This window comes from Phalacrocorax carbo, chromosome 7 (genome assembly GCF_963921805.1).
Source record: "Phalacrocorax carbo chromosome 7, bPhaCar2.1, whole genome shotgun sequence".
NCBI lineage: Eukaryota > Metazoa > Chordata > Aves > Suliformes > Phalacrocoracidae > Phalacrocorax > Phalacrocorax carbo.
Genome location: NC_087519.1, coordinates 46,412,085 through 46,430,488, shown reverse-complemented (window position 1 = coordinate 46,430,488; position 18,404 = coordinate 46,412,085). Strand labels below are relative to the sequence as shown.

General features: G+C 46.1%; 2 protein-coding genes across 2 annotated transcripts in view; both read right to left on the bottom strand.

Annotated features, from left to right (window-relative positions):
* KCNAB1 (potassium voltage-gated channel subfamily A regulatory beta subunit 1) overlaps nt 1-2,098 on the bottom strand; it is a 75,919-nt gene extending 73,821 nt beyond the window's left edge. The window contains exon 1 of the mRNA XM_064457863.1: nt 1,205-2,098. Within this exon, the coding sequence (XP_064313933.1) occupies nt 1,205-1,476 (272 nt within the window). The 5' untranslated portion in view covers nt 1,477-2,098. The remainder of the gene's footprint in view (nt 1-1,204) is intronic.
* A 10,899-nt stretch (nt 2,099-12,997) lies between these two features.
* Nucleotides 12,998-18,404, bottom strand: part of GMPS (guanine monophosphate synthase) — a 31,331-nt gene continuing 25,924 nt past the window's right edge. Inside the window, exons 15-16 of the mRNA XM_064457850.1 lie at nt 17,945-18,117; nt 12,998-16,348 (exon numbers count right to left, since the gene is read on the bottom strand). Coding sequence (XP_064313920.1) covers nt 16,247-16,348; nt 17,945-18,117 — 275 coding nt within the window. The 3' untranslated portion in view covers nt 12,998-16,246. The remainder of the gene's footprint in view (nt 16,349-17,944; nt 18,118-18,404) is intronic.

Below are 18,404 nucleotides of genomic sequence, written 5' to 3'. Positions count from 1 at the left end.
TCCCAAAAGTTATTCCCCAGTGCTTTGTTTTTATAGCGTTGTTTAAGACCACAGGTGCCTGATCACGGGCTGGTGTGGCCGATGAGTGCCATGCCCAAAATAGTGCTCAGTCTTAGTCTACAGACCCGCTTGTATTTCCTTCATTGGGCTTGTTAGACATTTCTGCACTTAGCAAGTACTTGCTCCATCTCTCATAGTTTTATCTTGTTTTGCTTTCAGCCATCCTGTTTCAAATTTTTATTCTAATTATTTTTTTTATTAATTTCTAATCCCAGCACGTCTGTAAGATCTCAGTTTGTGCGAGGCACTTCAGGCATCTCCGTTCTGTCTGGGATTAGGGAATATCTCACCCAACTTCTCAGCTGAAATCCCTGTTGTTACTGATGCTTTCATGTATTGCTGGGCAAAACAATGAAACCTCCCTTTGGCAGCAGCCCTGTTCCTCAAGGTAAATGAAATCCACGTCCTCCCTCTGCCTAAAAGCACCCTGAGCAAGCACAGTCACCCTGTCCCCACGTTGCTGCTGTTTGTGGACAGCAGGACTGAGACAGCAACGCCAGGCAATTCATATTTAGGTTCCTATTTCATTAAGGGTCTTACTCGGCACAGGAGATTAGAGTGTCGCACATCTAATTTCCACTAATACCAAGATCCCCTTATATTTTTCTTAAAGGAGTAAGATCAGATTCTGGAAGCTCTGACATTTAAGACTGATGGAATTAGAAATTCAGCAGCTGCAGGTTTCCCCTCCCGGGTGGCTTGTTCGCAGCTGCCCGGGTCTGGGGAGGGAAGGGGGAGACGGGGACCAGGGGACACCAGCACCCAGCAAAGGCTGTCCTGACATTTTCTCCTGTCACCCACACAGTCCCTGCACAACAGCAACAACTTTTCAACTAAATTCAAATAAAAATACAGCCACTTGGACAAAACAGCCCATGAGAAATAAGGCTGAATAACCCCTGGCAGTTTATGCCAAAGAAGTTATGGAAACTAAGAAACAGGTTTGCAGAGTTTTCAGCTCTATAATGCACATCTATCACAGTGCAGGGAAAAAAAAAAACCCAAATAATCAGAAAAGTCAGGCTCCTAAAGTCAAAAAGCTTTCTATTATTATTATTATAATCATCATCGTAATCATCACCACCACCACCATCATTTCCTGGAGTGCAAATTGCTACTGTCTGAATAGCCAGCGGGTACATACCTGTGGGGCATCCCAGTGGTGTAGGCGATGGTGTACTCATGGGAGAGCTCACAGACCCGCAGGTACCAGTTCATCTCCAGCTCCCGCAGCAGAGCCAGCCGCTGAGCACGCTGCTGTGGCTGGCCAGCCCGCGCTCGGCCTTCCTTCCCGCTTTCCAAGGAGCTCTTCAGGGCTCTCTCCCTGCTCCCCAGGGAAAGCACCGACTGCTTCCTCAGCTTCAGGGCTTCCTCAGTATTTTTATTCCCCACGGTCCCTGTGCGTGCTGCCAGCATTTTGTGTCCTGCCTCGGTGTGAAGGCAGCACACCCAGCACTAAGTCGCTGCCCTCAAATCATTTAAACTGATTTTCAGCACGCACTTTCCTCCCTCTATAACCTCATGCCGGCCACAAAGCTGTAATTAGATATGTGTCTGCGGAGCTTAACCAGAAAGAAGAGCTGCAACCTTCTCATGGAAACATCTGTAGCAGCTTCCCGCTTACCAGCGGGCTTCGTTTTGCAATGAATAAGGAGGACTGTTCTTAAAAAACAACATATAAACACGTGCAAAGCAGCGCACCTAACCTGGGCTTGTATAAAACAAGGTATTTAGATGGGTAGTAGTGGAAAAAAAGGTCCAGCTTGCTAAAGCTGTAAACATCGGAGGGCTCCAGCCAACATAGATGAAGTCACGTGTGCGCTCACCTCAACGGCAAACCCACTGCCACGTGAGCTCGCCCGAGCAAATTGCAGCATGGTTCCTGCTGGATGCGGCCTCAGAGCATCAGTGTCTTCACCGACCCGGTTGCGTTAGAGCTGAGCTGTCCAGTCCATCCCTCCTCCTCCTCCCACGTGCAGTGCTCCAGCTGCTTGGGTCGCCCTGTCTGGCAGGAACTTCCATTCTCCAAGGAATTTGTAGAAATTCAGGGACTTGATCACCCCTAAGATGAGAACAAAGTGATGACTTTTCCTGATTTGTTTGCTGAGCAAACAGTGTTTCAGGAAAATGTATGAAAGGAACGGATACTAGAATTGTATTAATGTCCCTCTTTGTTTTGAAAAGTAAAAGCTGATATGGAGATTACAGCACTAATCACAGCAGCCACTCTAGAAGCACAAACATATCCTTGTTTGGAGAGAGAGGCAGGCAGAGAGGAAAAAAGCCCTCTAAAGACAAGGAGGATTTTAAAGCCATTGCACAGAAAAGAAGAGCAATCGCCCACCCGTGCCCTGCACGGAGAATGTGTCTCTCACGTGGAAAGGCAACTTGCAAGCAGTTGCACAGGGATGAGGGGGCTGGATGAAGAGCTTCACCGAAACAGGGAAAAAGGACCTCTGGAGGTCTCTAGCCCAGTCTCCCATTGGCAGCAGGTCTGTCATCAGCCCTAGATGAGTTTCCCCCCCCAAGTCTTGCAGAGGCCCCAAGGCTGGAGGGTCCCCCAGCTCTCTGGGCAGCCTCTTCCCACGCTGCACAACCCTCTGCTGAAAAAACTCTTCCCAACATCCACCTCAAAGCTCCCAGCTCCAAAGCTGTGGCTGGTGTCCTCTGCCTTACCGCCTGCCACCCTCCTCTCTCCCCTCCAGGCACTTCCAGGCTGCTGTTGGGTCCCTTCTCAGCCAGCCAGGACCAGCCCAGCTCTCGTCACCCCTCCTGGACCTGGGACCCTCCAGCCTCTGGCCACCCAGGCAGCCTCCGCCAGGTCCCCCCCAACCTTTGGGAGCTGGGGGCCTCCTGAGCTAGACATGGTCGTGGGTAAGGTCTGCTGGCCATGCTCCCCCTGAGGAGCCTGGCACAGGGATCATCCTACTTGCAACAACAGCACTCTGCACGTTCACTGCATTTCAGGATGTGCCCACAGTCAAAAAAAGCGCCTTTTTTAGGTGCTTTTTAAGAAAGCAGTTCCATCCCTGTTGGGAAGAAATCCTATAAACTTTGCCTTCCACAGAAACTGGTGTTACCCAACCTATTAATCAGACATGGCACTAAAATGTTCTCTGGATATTTTGCAAAACTGCAGAAAAATGCCTCGAAATTTGAGCTGTTAACAATTTCTAGTACTGAGCCTGTTCTAAAATGTTACCTTGTTTCTCATTAAGCTTTCTAGCGCTTCCCAAATTGGAAAAGGTTTCCGGCAACTCCAGAAGCCTTTAAATCAACCCTGAGCAGCTGAAGGAATATATACTTGTTTTACAGATAAGTTCAAGCCTCGTAAGATTCTTCAAGTTCTTTCACTTGGAAGCTGGCTAACAAAAGCAAAATAAAGTTCTTAAAGTTGTACAAAAGGCATATTGTGCTTACGCAGCCTTCCATGTGTATCATTTCCTTAACCACAGAAAAGCCCTGTTGTTCCCAGACTTTAAAAGGTATCAGTCACCTTGAAAGTAAACTAAATTAAAAGCAGATGCTGACAATTTGTTCCTCTCTAAATGGAGCATTGTTGGTCGTACAGCAGGCTATTGTGAGGAGAGATGTTCCTGTAATGTCCCATTTAGGTAGGTAATGCTATCGGATATTGTCTCTTGGATGATTATATATTCTGGCAGGTAAGAAGACCCTGGATCACCTTATAAAAAATGCAGAAAGACTGCTTTCCTGAAAGCCAACCTAGCCAGCTGGCTTTAAATATTGATACCGCACTTCTGCGGCTGTATTGAAATACTCGGCTTCCTCAGCATCTCGCCGAGCAAGGGTACCACGCCGTGCCGGAGCAGCACAAACCTCCAGCCTGGCTCTCCAGGGGGACCGTGGGCAACCCTGGGGCACCTCCCTGGGGGATGAGCCCTCTGCCCCATGAGCATCCCACCCAGCCCTCCGCAGCACCAGAAATCATCTCCCGCTTAGGTACTAGCAAACATCCCACCTGTGAACATTGCTAGACCAAGACTAGTCAGCCCTTGTATTATTTCCCAGATGAGGGGTGGTGATTAATCACTAACCAGTTTTACATGAGCTCCCTTCCTGAAGGGAAAGAGGGGAGAAGGCAGTGCCTGGGGGGAGGCCTCACCCCACTCCCACTGTGGGGGCAGGCGGCCAGGGGGACACGGGGTACAGGACCAGGGTATAGTGGCCGGGCTTTGAAAATTTCTGTAGGTCCTCTTAAAATGCCTTATAAAATTTGATTTTTATTCCAGCTGCTGTCCCTAGAGTTGGGCACACAGGAGGGAAACCATCTTCGTGCCTCTCTCTGCAGAAGCCGCCCCACCTGCCAGTCGGGTCCCCCCGCACCCACCCCTGGCTGGCAGGTCCCAGCCGGTGGCCCCGGGGCTCAGCTGGGTCCCCAGCCGTGGCACGGCCCCCACCGAGGCCCTCGCTGCCCCAGCAGCCGCCCAGCCCACACGGGTGGGTTAATCTCTTCGCTGCCAAGCGTAATGCCCTGCACTTATCTGTATTAAACGCACAATCCCGAGCTGTCTGGAGCGAAGGGAGGTTACAGCAGTAACAAGTAGTGCAGAGGTACAGAACAGTCATGAAAAAAGTCAAACAATATAGTTCATGTCACCAGTTTTAAAGCAGAACGTTCCTGGAATACCCAGCCTCGCCACCTCCGGGATCAGAACAAGGGTTTAATTTATTTTCCTCTGGCTCAGACACCGTTTTAGTCAAACCTCCCATTTTCCAGATGTAAATAAGAGAAACATTACAGTAGGTGTTTTCTGCTCGGAAAAGCTTTAGGTTCCCGTGATGAATTAGTACACATCACACAATTTTAATTTTTAAAGTTTTTTTGTTTGGGGCTTTTTTTGTTTTGTCTTTAATCTCTTAAGCAGTATTCTATCAGGATGTGCATTTCAGCTAAATCTGTGAAAGTCTGTGCTGATCTTCTTCACAGTAAATTTATTTTGCCTCATCCCAAACTAAAGGAAAGCAGGGTGTGAATTCTGACCCAGTAATTCTCCATCAATTCTACTAAAACTCATTTAACATTCATCCTCTTTCAAAATTATCTTAAAATCCACCCTAGCTTTTCAGATTCCACACTAGCCTCTTAAAGAGGGTATTCCCCAAAATTTTTCAGCTATGTATATGTTCACCTAAAATCTATTTGCATACACAGATACAGCTCATCTCAAGCAGGACAAATGAGCAGCAGTTAATAACTTGGAAGGTCCTGTTTAGAGGTTTTTAAGCGGAATAATGCAAGCTTTTGATTGACGTACAGATTGAGTAGGAAAGTATCTGTAAGTGATATCTAAGTAAACATATATATTTCATCGCATAGGAGCACAGTAATTTTCAAATGCGTAACCCAATTAACAGGAGTCTAAACGATAGCCTTTAGGCTAACGGCACTCTTGCTCCACACTGTCTTCTACTTAAGGTAATTGAAACCCCATCAGGTTTCAATTCATTAAGGATCTTAATTGGCTTTAAGTGGTTCACCCTGCTCTGACAGCGTTTAAATGCAGTGACTTACGAACAGCATGACCAGGGAAAGTCTCAACTCCCCCTGCACTGCTTGGCCAGCAGCAATGGGCTTTGTGCCCCGGCCCGCTGCCTGCTGCCCTGCTCTGGGCACGGAAGCCTGCAGGCAGCACCTGCCTGCTCCGGGCAGGAGGCAGCACGGCGCGGGCAGAGCCGGCAGGAGATGGACGGGCATCCTCAGCAAACGTGCTTTCCTGCAAAGAAAGCCCGAGGGACACCTCCAAGCTCCTCTCCTGATCCACTTTTGCATTTCTTAACTTCTGGAAGTGCCCTGGAGTGACCCCTGTGCCGTGGTCAATAATGGCATCCCTGAATGCAACAGGAAGGATCCCAAATCAGCCATTTCAATGTGCTTCCAAATACAAGCAAGATCTCTGAAAAATTTGGCATGGCAGGTTGGACATTCCCTGCCGTTTTCATCCTCTCTTGGAATAAGCTAGAAAGGGAGCCAGCATCACATCAGCCCTCACAGGATGGAGGAGCAGCCCTCCCTTGGTTCTTCCCTCTATTCATGGCAAGCAGGCATGACCTAGGAAAACAAAGAACAGGTTCAAAATGATGTTTAAAACCCGCTATGTATCTGCTTAGATTTAATTTAGTTTTTAAAACTATTCCTTGGCTTCCCCCCTTGGTGCCCTGGTTCCCTACCTGTGCCAGCCCTTCTGGTCAGCCCCACCCCGGAAAAATACCCAAAATAAGCACCAGAGAGGGGCTAAGACCCTCCTAGCTGCCAGGGAGCAGAGCCCAACAGTAACATGAAATACATTTATAATTTAGCAGCATTGCTTCCCCTGCAGTGCATGCTCCCCCTCCAGGCTTTTGCCCACGAGTAGCATTGGATGGGCACCACACTGCCCCAACCCAGCTCCGTGGGGTGGAGCCCAGGCATGGTGATAGGAACAGCATTTAGGGGGAGAAATGACAAAATAGCTGTATCTTTGGCATTACTGGATAACCAAGAGTTAGCTATATCTATATACTTCAGGGTTTAAAGAGAAATGTCAGCATCCAATATAACAGAAACTGGTATTAATGTATTTCCACGTATCCAGCCCTCTCCTGGTTTTGATGTCCTGTTCCCATCCCAGGAGCAGGGAGCAGACCATTACAGGTGTGTCTCCTGGGGAAGGAGTATCTGGTTTCTCTGTGTTTCTCAGACCTGCTGGCAAATCTTCCCCAGCATGAGGGAGAGCTGGAGGTGAACTGCCTCCCCTCGGATTTATAGCACAGGATGGAAACCAAGTGCACTCCTGTGCAGTCTGAGCAAGCCCAGCTCGTGCGATGAACTATGTGACTGTCGGGCACTGGCTGCTCATGGATTCCCCGCTGATGCACTGGGAGAGCAACTCCAGCCCTTGCAGACAAGCAGATCTCACATCAGCCATCACACACAAAAACAGCTGTGTTGCCTACTTCTGATCCATTTGCTGACCAGCACAGGACAGGGAGCGGGACTGCCCCCCGCAGCTATTGCTGTTCCCACTCTCGCCTGGGGACAGTGCCAGCGAGGGCGTCTCAGCCGCCCGTGGGTAATTACAGCCACTTGCAATTTGCTGATGTATTGCTATGTTCCTGTTCCGTCCAGATTTATTACATCTGATTGAAACACCACTGCAATTAAAAGTGACAGAGGGTAAAAAGCACTTATTTCTTCATGAAATGGAGGTGGAGCGGTTGCATGTTGCAGCATACACCACAAATCCCAAAGGCAGCCCCTTGGAAAGCTCCAGCTGCCTCCTTGAAGGGCGTAAGGGAGCTGGGCAGCCTGGAGCGCACAGGATAACATTCATCTTTGAGTGAGTCAATCTGCTGATATTAAAAAAATGAAGTGGAAGTAGTCTCTCTTCAGCCTTTTATCTTCTCAAATAATTTTTAGCTATATTCTTGGAGCCAAATAATAGTCCTATCACACCCAAGCAAAGAGAAAAATTCCTGGGTATGTTAATTAACATATATTTTTGTCCTTGCCGAGTCTTCAGTGAGATCACTGACAAGCGGCTTTTCTGGGTTTGCTCTGGATTGCACCAAGAGCAACTAGTGATCAGGCAATCCATGATTAGAAAGGGGAAGATTTTCCAAGGTCAAGGAGAATTCAGATGTTCAGACCTTTCTGGAGGTGAGCGGCTGCCCAGGGCAGGCAGGCGAGGGAGGTGGTGCCTGGCTCTGCTCTTGGACATGTGCCCTAGCCTTTGAAGCCTGACAATTTCCCGGATCGTTCAGCATCTTCTTTCAAACAGTACAGAAAGGTGCAGAACCACCCACATTGTTCCTTACTTTTCTGCATAAATTTCAGACAAAAAGGCTGATGCGCTTTAGTCGACAAGAATTTGAGCAGTTAATTCCCTGCTGATCAGCTTTAGTGCTCTAGGTATGTATTTACATTCTTCCTGGACAGATTTCTGTGCTTGGAGGATTGTGTTTGGTTTCCAGAGGTGGAGAGACCCAGCCAGGGGTGGCGAGAGCCCCAGCTCTGACTGTAAGCCAGATCCATGGGATGGACCAGACATGGGACATTGAGCTGCCCCTTTCCCCCCAAAAACCGTGGCCAGGAGCCCTGTCCCCACTCCCGCTCCTCCTGCTCCGGTGCCATCAGAGCAGCACAACAGCACATCCATCAGACAACCTGCAGGATGCCATTGCGTTACCATGGCAATCATCACTACAGAAGTGACTAAAAATAAATGCCGGCTCCACAAAGCACAAAAGATCATCCTGAATCCAAGCCCTGACTCAGTCACCTTCAAACCTGGGTGCGTGTGGTGCTGTGTCCCCGCTCTGCAGCCACCCCGCTTTGTGCGGCGGAGACATTCTCCCTGCTCTGCAAAATTCAGTGTGGAGCAGTGAGGTCCCTGTTGCACAGGTACAGAGTTTCCTTCAGTCCAGGTCCACCACCGAGCTCTGCCACCGAGACTGGCTGGAGCTCCGCAGGAGCCCGTGGACATCCCTCCAGAGCTCTCATGGGGCTGCGGTCATCAAGGAAACCTAATTTTTTTTTCTCTAAAAACCCTAAAAATCCACTGATTCTCATTGCATTCCCAATGTCCTGAGCAGCATGCCATCTCCATGACAAGAAACCCAGAGATCTGGGCAGGCCCCATGCAGATCAGACATGAAGAGATAAGCTGAGGACTTGTAAGTGACTTGTCACATGCCACCCTGCCCAAACAATAACAAAATCATCCCACAGAGCAAAGGATAAGAGCTGCACAAGAATGTAAGTCCTGGGCATAAAACCCAACGTGTGAGCGCTGCATGAACAAGAGCCAAGCACCACCTCAGGTAGAGCTGCAGGACAGGGAGGCCACAGGCTGAGCTTCCCTTTCCCCTGTGGCATCACAAGTTTCCACCAGGGAAATAACAGCTCAGGGACTCCAGTGTCCGTGGCCGGGTCACGATCCCTGCAAGCCCCATGGTCAGATGGCAGCTCATGTCAGAGCATGCTAAATTATGCACGGCGGCTTTGAATTATTTCTTCTTCCTTAAGGAAAGCATGTGCACAAATATGTTGGCAAACACCCTTTTCTGTAGGGAGGGTGAGCCTGGCCACCCCGGGGAGCAGCAGGGCCGGGGACTCAGCTGGGGGCAGCCAGCAGGACACGCACGGGGGGGGGACGGGACACGGTGACGGTCCCCAGGCACGGCCCCTCAGCTTTGTCACCTTCTTCCAGACCCTGTAAGGAGCAGAAACTATTTCTTCAATTAACATTCCTCTCAATTAACACCTAATTTAAACTCAGGCTGTCCATGAAGCTTACACTTATCTCAGAACATTTGTCCGTGTTTTTTTCACCCTAAAAACGTTAAAAAAGGAAGAAATCTTGCAAGCTGCTTTATATTAGCCTTTGTATCCCAAACCGCCCTTGTGAACAATCAACAAGAAAACTATCCCAGCTCTAAGGAGGCTCTTGAACACACATTTAAATCAATTACGTCCATGAAAAAGGAGCCTCTGGGAGTAACAGGGCACAACGTGCAGCTGACAAGCCCAAAGCGAAGGCGTTTGCAGAGCCCCACGTAGTCGCAGCTTGCGATGGTGATGTGCGAAGCACTTAAAGCATGCCCTGCCTCGCCAAGCTAAACCAACCGCTGGAAATTGAATTATCTGTATTGTTCCCACTCCCTCGTGCTGAAAACCTTCCAGCCTTCCTCTGAAGCCGCTGGTGGCAAGGCTGAAGCTTGGGAAGCACAGCCCAGGTAAGGACCTCCCGTTCCAGCCTGTCACCCACCGCCACTGGGATTTGCTTCTCTAGAGACAGGTAGTGACGGGATTAGGGCAAGAGAAATATCCCACCCAGCTGCTTTGTATCTGGGCTCCCCCATGGGTGCCTCGACGGCTCTGCTGGCACCGCAGCTCTCCAAAGGGCAGGGCAGCGTGACTCCGTGTTTGCAGCCCACTCCCCATGTACCCAAGGGAGGGGTGGGGGGACCACAGTCCCTGGGAGCTGTGTGGCATGAAGGGGGGCGTAGCTGGGGTTTATCACCTCACTAATGAAAGCACTTAATGAGCCTGGAAATATTTCCTAGCAGAATTCCCACTGGACACCCAGTTCCTCCATGACGCTTATGGGAACAAAATCAACGTTTCGGCGTGTAGTTGCACCCCCAACTTTGGCGTGGGTTGTTTGGGGTTTTTTTTCCATCTGTCTGACCTAAAGGTCAGTGAGTTTAGGACGTCATCTTTAAGGACTGCCCTTGCTATTTTCAAAACCAGTATGAGCAAACCCATAAAGGAATCAGCAGTGCAGAAGCCAGCCGACTCATTCAAATGTTAAAACTATTCCATTTTGTAATGAAGTAATTAAGTTACAGCACTGGTTCAGTTTTCGGCAGTTCATGTTCAGGCAATTAGAGAAACAGAAATAACCCTCTCCCCCGGATGAGATGCAGTTCACCTCCCAGCACTGCACTCCCACAGAAGCGGTTATCCCTGGGACAGCAAGAGCACTTTGTCTCAACTTCTCTTCTGTGATGAGATGCATGAAATTTAATGGGGAAATTAAATTTAAGAAGGAAGAGTCGCAACACGCTTTTAATCTGATCTTTAGGCAGAGACATGGAAATGGCCCAGCTGCGACACTGCACTTCATGATCCCACTTTACTCCTTTATATATGGCTTTTTTTCACATTTATGCGTTAGCCAAGTGGGTTAATGGCCTGAATCTCACTTAAATCAGCTGCAGCAGCTATTATATCATTGCACAAGTCTCTTGGCAATCTGCTTCTAATTCAGCACGGAAATAAGCCAGAAACAAGAGCAGCCCCACAGCAAGTGCTGGGGATGCACAGCAGCACATCCGAGCAGTAGGGGACCCCGGCCTGACAGCCGAGCTGCAGCTGGCACCGTGCAGCGACTGAGCCAACCTCAGCTTCAAAGTTATAAACCTTGCTTTGGAGCTGTGTTCGCTGTAAAATGCAGTAGAAACATTTTAAGATAGAAGCTTTTTGTTCTATAGGAAGGAGCATTACTAGACTAAGGTGAAGCATAAGAAAGAGAAGAATAAGGATTCCTTTAAATAAAGCCAGCACAGGGCAAGAACAGCAGCCCCAGAAATATATGCCCTGCTATCTAAAGGAACTTAACTCATACAACACGACCAGAAAACTAATCTGAATATTTGACTGAGGAAACAAAACCAGGGGAAACTCCAACCTGACACAGGGGGTACCATGCTGCAGTGCGCAGGATTGCAGGACCAGCCTGTGCTGAAAAGGTAAACATTCCAAATCCACAAAAAAAAAAAAAAATCCAGTAATCCGAATTCCTTTTCATCTTCTGAAGTTTCTGAAAAAGCTTTTGTGGAAAATTAGAATTTTGTAAAAAATATTCCAGCTTTATTTCTGCAACCATTCTTTCCCCGGCTGCTTTCGTGCTGCAGGAGGTTACTCGCACTAATTTGCTTGTTCCTGTAACAGTGGCCCCGAGCACCCCCACACTCCCTGGGTGGGCGTGGGGCGGCACCCAGAGCCAGCAGGATGCGCTGGTGGCACCGCTGGCCCTGCAGCCGGGAACTGGGAGGAGAGACCTGAGGACCTGCTCCCTGCCACCCAGAGCCCCAGGCTCCCCAATGAGCCCAGCCACACAGCCATCACCTTGTTCAAAACCACCCTAGCTGCATCCCCAGCTCCCACAGTGCTTCAGCGTGATGCTCAGGCAAGGCCTGCATGCTCTCCTTACCTTGGATCCCTCCCGCTGCTTCTCTGAAGTCCCTTAAGACTTTCCTGCAAGGCTGGAAACTGCACAGAGGGTTTTGCCCCAGAGTCCCTATCATTACTGAGCTATGGAAGGAAAACATGCAAGACAAGGTTTTGTTTTGGAGACTCCCCGGAGGAAGGCAGTCCCTCCAAAACCTGTACCAATGCCCTGCAGCCTCAGTGAGGTACGTGGGTCCCAAGCACGGCCTGACGGCTGCAGCTCCAGCTGCTGAGGCACAACAGGAGATGGAGCAGAGGGCTGCTGCCAGCGCCGCGGGCGCTCAGAAATACTGCCGGGGACCTAGAGGAGAACAACTTGTTTTTGCACTCCTTGGGGGATAAGGGTTCTTTTACATCACAAATAAGTGAGCAGATGGATCAATCAAACCCTGTTCCCACCGTGCCCCCAGCTCCGGCCCAGCCCACAGAGCCAGAACTGCACTCAAGGGCAAGTTATTTATACTGAAATCATGGCTGTCGGGTTTGTTTACTTTGGAGCATAGCTTGTGTACTGCAAGAAAGGATCTTTAAGCAAGATAAATGACCACTGCCCACTTGCACTCTCCCCTGCAGACAGAATGACAGCAACTCCTTATGAACAAAACCTTCATGTGCAGTCCTACCTGTAATCTCAGCAACCTTTTTCTTTTTAGAGGGGGAATTTGCATGCAGTCTTGAAATTGTAACCTACTGCTTACGCTAAAAACAAACACCAGCAGCAGAGATCTGTCACAAAGCCAGCTGCAACCCCAATGCAACGAGGTGCTGGGGGAGTTTCCCACTAGGACGCTGCAGACCCACCACCAGCAGCACCCCAAGGGACAGCAGCAGCCTGCCCTGGTCTTGCGTGGACACCACCACTTCAGGTTAATTAACAGGGCTGCTAGAACACAGCCCTAGAAGAGGCTCCATACGCATTCCTAGGAAGCGGTTACATTTGCTATAGCATATCACAGTACAAAAGCACTCATCAGGCAAGTACCACACAGCACCAGTACAAGTACCACTGCGGTGGGGTGCCCTGTCCTGTGACATGGCAAGGGATAGCCATGCCCCGGCAGGGGCATCTCCTTACCCCAGGATGGTCTGCAGCCAGAAAGCATGACTGCCACAAACCAGCTTTTTCAACCCAAAATGGACAGTCCATTTATAATGTAGTTTTCTACATATAAGCCCTAAAAAGAGTAAGTCACACCCATGTTCAAACATAATATTTTTATTTGTGGATAAAAATTAAGGCTCACAGTACTTTATCATTTCACAAGCAGAAAAATGTTAAAAATCGAGAATGACGGGGAATGCCCCCAATACAAATTCCTCTAACTGCTGACATGTTTTACTGAAGACTCGAGGTGAACAATTGTACAGGGCAGCTACAGTTATTAGTTTGTAAACTAGGTGCTAAATATATATAGATTTATTTTTTTTTTAAGAAATGTGAACAGAGTATTATGTTTCTCTCCACTTCTGGCTGTCTGATACACATGGAGTCCATAAAAACACTCAAGAACTGCTGGGGTAACACCAACCTTCCTAAGAACAACCCACCACGTCTACAACGCATGGCACAGGCGTCAAACAGGGGGAAGAGAGCTAAAGATCACAAATTTCATTTTGGTAAGACGTTTTGATTATAGTGCAATAGTTTATGCCTAAAATTTTCAATATTCAACTTTCTGGCTTAAAAAAACCCACCACAAACCCCAAACCAAAGTATGTTCCTAAAAAGCACAGGGACTGCTGTCAAGCTCCGTTTCATTACACACATGAAAGCAACCCAGGTGATCCAAAGAAGGTAGAAGTGTATGTCAAACTTCAGTATACACATAGAATACAGGTATACATCATGCCTATAGTTAAGATGCAACTCAAAGGACTTCCAAGTGCGCAACATAGACAGAAATCATTTATTCACTACAAGGATGCTGCAAGTCTGTGGTCCAGAGGTACAACAGTTACTTTACCCCCAAACCAATGGGCATCACCATCACCAGGCCAAGTGTTCTTGTGAGTTACATCATAACTATGGGACTATTTACTGCAGATTTATTTACATGGAGACCAAGTGTCTCAGTCAAAACTGAGAAAGATTTGGGTTTAAGAGGTGCTCTAAATTCTTTGCATTACTTTTTAGTAATTACCATATTCTTTTCATTCAGTACTTTTTAATAATTCTTATATTCTTGGCATTACTTTTTAGTAATGCCTTCTGTTTTGCCTGTTTGCTGTCAAGGTAACACAGACTGGTGGCAGCAGCAGCAGCAGCAAGCCTACTTACAATGAGCAACAACTGCTATAGCATTAAAAGGCTGAAGGATTTCTGCATCGCACCAAATAGATTCATTTCTCATCACTGCACCCTTTACATCTGAGATACCCCCACAGTAATGAAAACTATCCTCAGCTTTTTCTGACAAAAAGTTAAAATGTACTCTAAGGCCATAATTTCATTAGGGAGCTTTCTTCTGAGATAATACAAAGAAAATGTATGTGTTTTCAGCAGAACCCATGCTGTAATAGATTCTGCCACAGCAAACACCGATTTCCTGTGGTTTTGGCCAACAGCTCTTACAGGTCACAGTCCAGTGATGATAGAACATTTGTACTAACGGTATTTCACTTACATCACAAAAAGCTCATCCAAAGGGCTCAAATTGCTTATGATGGATGTGGGTGAGAAGTACTACCCCTATTTTATAAAGGGGGCAACTAAGATATCGATTAAGATCAATGTGCTCAGGCTACAGGACCTTCCAGGGGCTGGGCTGTGAGGGGAAGGCAGTTTTCTGGGCCCCTGGTCTACTGCTCTCCTGTACGCCTGTGTCCCCAAAGGGTTTTGAAGAGCAGAGGGCTGTAACCACCACTCAGTGACACAGGCAAAAGAGTAGATTAACACATTAGCCATCTCCTATAAGCAGAAATTCAACTAAATTTTCATAATGTGTAGGCAGGAAATGTAAGAACAACAGGACAATGTGTGCAATCAAAAGAATATAGAACACTTTCAACCATTACTCCAGTTCACAAATCTATGCAAGTGGAAATATACAGCCATTAAATACTCCAGGCTACTGAACATTTTAAAACAAGTGTTTCACCCCCATAATACTATGGTAATCTTGCAGCTGAATGAAATGCAACTGCTTAAATTAAAAAAAAAAAACGTAATGGTGATGAGCCTGGATACATGGTTACGGTTCCATCGGTGGAGGTACCTGGCAGGCACCCAGCAAGCTGCTCAGGTCAGAATTTAACTGTTACTTCCACAGACAGCAACTGCAGGACACACTCAAAATTCTCAGGTGGATGGAAACAGCTTTGCCTCAATACATCAGAAAAGCACAGGTGTCCAGAGTAACCATCTCTCAAATTATTGCTTACTTAACTACATAAACAGCAGAATACAAATGACGGAAGGGATCTATATGGATTGGGTAAGTCACCTCTGATACCATGACTCCACACTAATGACTATAATGATCTTGAAGATCAAGCTAAGTACAATACATACAAAAAAAAAATTCCTGTAAAAGCAAATGCATAGCAAATAAACTGTCATCAAGTATAATGAAACCACACCGGCAGCAGGCTGCGAAGGGACTGTTGCGCAAGAGTCTGAGGACAGAAACAGGATTCGCAGATCCAGTAGCTCTGGTGCAACAGCTTTCCAAACCTCACTCCCACTTTTATGCTTCTGTCAGAGTCCCCAGAAGGACACAAAGATACTTCACTGCCTGGAATTTGACATACGCATACATGCAGTAAGTGTATACTAAAGATTAGCCTGTGTATACACATCTGTTACCAACACGCACACCTACCGAGCAATGCAAGGGGGAGCGAGTACAGAAAGACAGACAGGTCATTTCATAATATTTTAGCATTACTCTCTTGGAGCCAACATTATTGCCATGGGCTAATACGTCAAACAATATAGAACAAGCTTAACAGTATACAACAGATACACAGTAATTCCACAACTCAACGGTACCCACTACTCCATTTGGCAAAATATTTATTCATAATAAATCCGTTCAAAAGCAGTTGGTCACAAATAATTAATTTTACGTTTTTAGGCTGTAACAATGCTTTTGGTAGAAGTAAATAAACTGCCTAGTTTCACACAGTGTACAAAACCAAAGAGACATTGAAATGACAGTTAACAATAAAACACAAGAAAACAGGAGGAATCAGTAAGACAAAGGCAAAAGCAATAGGAATCTGTCTGCGCACCGGCAATGCTGCCATGATTATTTACCCGTACAAATCCTCAGCCCCACTTAGTTATTATCCCCAGCACAGCTCTTAACTGCAGGTTTATGCTCCAGGAGAGGAATCTGATGCGATGTAGCAGCTCCAGTCACTCCTTCACAGTACTGCATGTCAACACTGGGAATGGTTTCTGATATGATTTAGACTGCACACAGTACTTTAATAGAAAAAAGTTAATTATTCCCACTCTGTTGTTCCTGGTGGCTTTGATGTCAAGTCATACATCACCCGAGAAATGCCAGGAATCTTCTTAATCTCTGCCACCATTTTTAACACAACCTATTGTGGAGAAAAAAAAAAAAAGGAGAACTTTGTACACACTAATTTTGTTATACACGAGAGAAAGAGCCTGTAACTATTCACATATTACCACCAATTAAGAAATTAAATCAACATAAAGAAAACCTCTAGCTTCATGATATCTGCAGTTACATTCAGAACTTGCAGATTTTTGGCACTGATAGTAAACCAGGGTGTCAGCTGCAATAAATTCCCCTCAAGCCAGCAGCTCTTCATTTTTTGAAACTATTTCCTGAGAGTTCAGCAGGAACATGTGCTGTTGTGTCAGCCACTGTCAGACTTCTCTCAGACCATCATCTCCAGCTGAACCATCAAACACAAAGCAACAGCCCAAGTGAAACCCCTTTCAAACCAAAAAGGGAGCTCTAAAGGTTAAAAAAATAAGAGAAAAACCAAACCAGGAAGCAGCATCTAAAGGAAAGATTTTCCATTGAGAGTTATTCTCCACAGTTCACAATCAATTCGTGTTAGCAAAAGTATTCTAGTCAAGAATGCGCTGATCCTTAGAAGTACAGCTTCCTTAAAAACCCCATGGTTCGTAACAGTGCCACTTACATGACATACTGGTTTACAGTACAAGCATACATTAAAGAATGTTGCTCTCCATGAGAAACAGACGATTTTAATCAAATATTATTATTTTCCCAATAAATACAGATATTTTGCACAACCTCTACTATTTTGTTACCACATTATTACCTAGTCTTAAAGTGACCATTTAACATTTTGAAGAATATGGAGGGGTTTTGTTTGTTTGTGGGTTTTGTGGTGTTTGGTTGTTCTGTTTGTTTGTGGGTTTTGTTCTGGGTTTGTGGGCTTTGTTTTTGGTTTTTGTTTTTTTTTTTTAAGCCACAAACTTCAAGGTCTAATGAATCCTCATTTTACATAATGGAAGAGTTTACACGGTAACTTAACCTTGAAGCATTTCTTTTTAAATGAATAGGCTGCCTTAAAGCAGAAGACTTCAGTTACATACCATTACTAAACAATGCCTATATGCTTTTGAAGTATGTTTTTAAAAAAAAGAAGTCAATCCTGTTCTTTGTCTAAACTGCATTCCCAGAGAGACAAAGTACTTGAAACTGGAAATGGATAAAGTTTCCCAGAAAAAATATGCCTGAACTTGACTCCTAAATCCTTTTAGTGACCTAAGTAGAAAACAGCACACAGACATTAAACACCAGGTTCCAGCAAAATCAGATGTGGCAATCAAGGGTAGTTCTGTAAGTCAGGACATTGCCAATTACTAATCCAAAAAAAAAAAAAAAACATTTCAAAATCCCAGGAATTGTTGGGGTATCGGGTTGTTTTTTTTTTTAATTGATGGTATTTTGGCTCAACTCTGCTGAAAAGCCCGTAAGTTTTCACACTCATCTTCCAGCTTCTCTTTTTGTTACAGTTTTTTTTTTTTTCCCCCGAAACACCACCATATTCTTCCTAATGAATACTATGAAAGAAAAAGAATTGCAACAAAATCAAAGTCAAGGCAAGCAACCAAGAGAGAGGGAAAAAAGTGAAAATGAGTCATCTACAATACTAGCTCATGTTGAAAAGAAACTTGAAAACCTGTATTACCTCTTCTGGAACCTCATTACCAGGAGTTGCTGCAATACCAGTCATAAAATCACTTGTAATAAAAGTTCGAATAACCACAGATCTTTGACAGGAAGGTTGTTTCTGTAGGGGGTCCCGATCAAAATGCAACGGTGTCAGTATTATTGGCATCTGGCTAATTTTTCCAGCATAACCTGCAGAAATATATCAGTATGAAGTGCTTTAATTTGGTTTAAAGACACAAAGACGATAGAATTTTTACAGAATTTCCCACATGTACTTCAAACTATACACTAGGAGCTACATTTACGTCTTCTGGGATCTTGTAACTGCTACCACACCTCAGAAGACCACACTCATCATACAATTATGTAATTAGTGATGCATACACTAAAACTACTCAAATTGCCACTTGAAATAATCTTCAGCGTTTGCAGACATGCAGAACAAAACCAGATAATCTCCATTATCCTGTAATTCA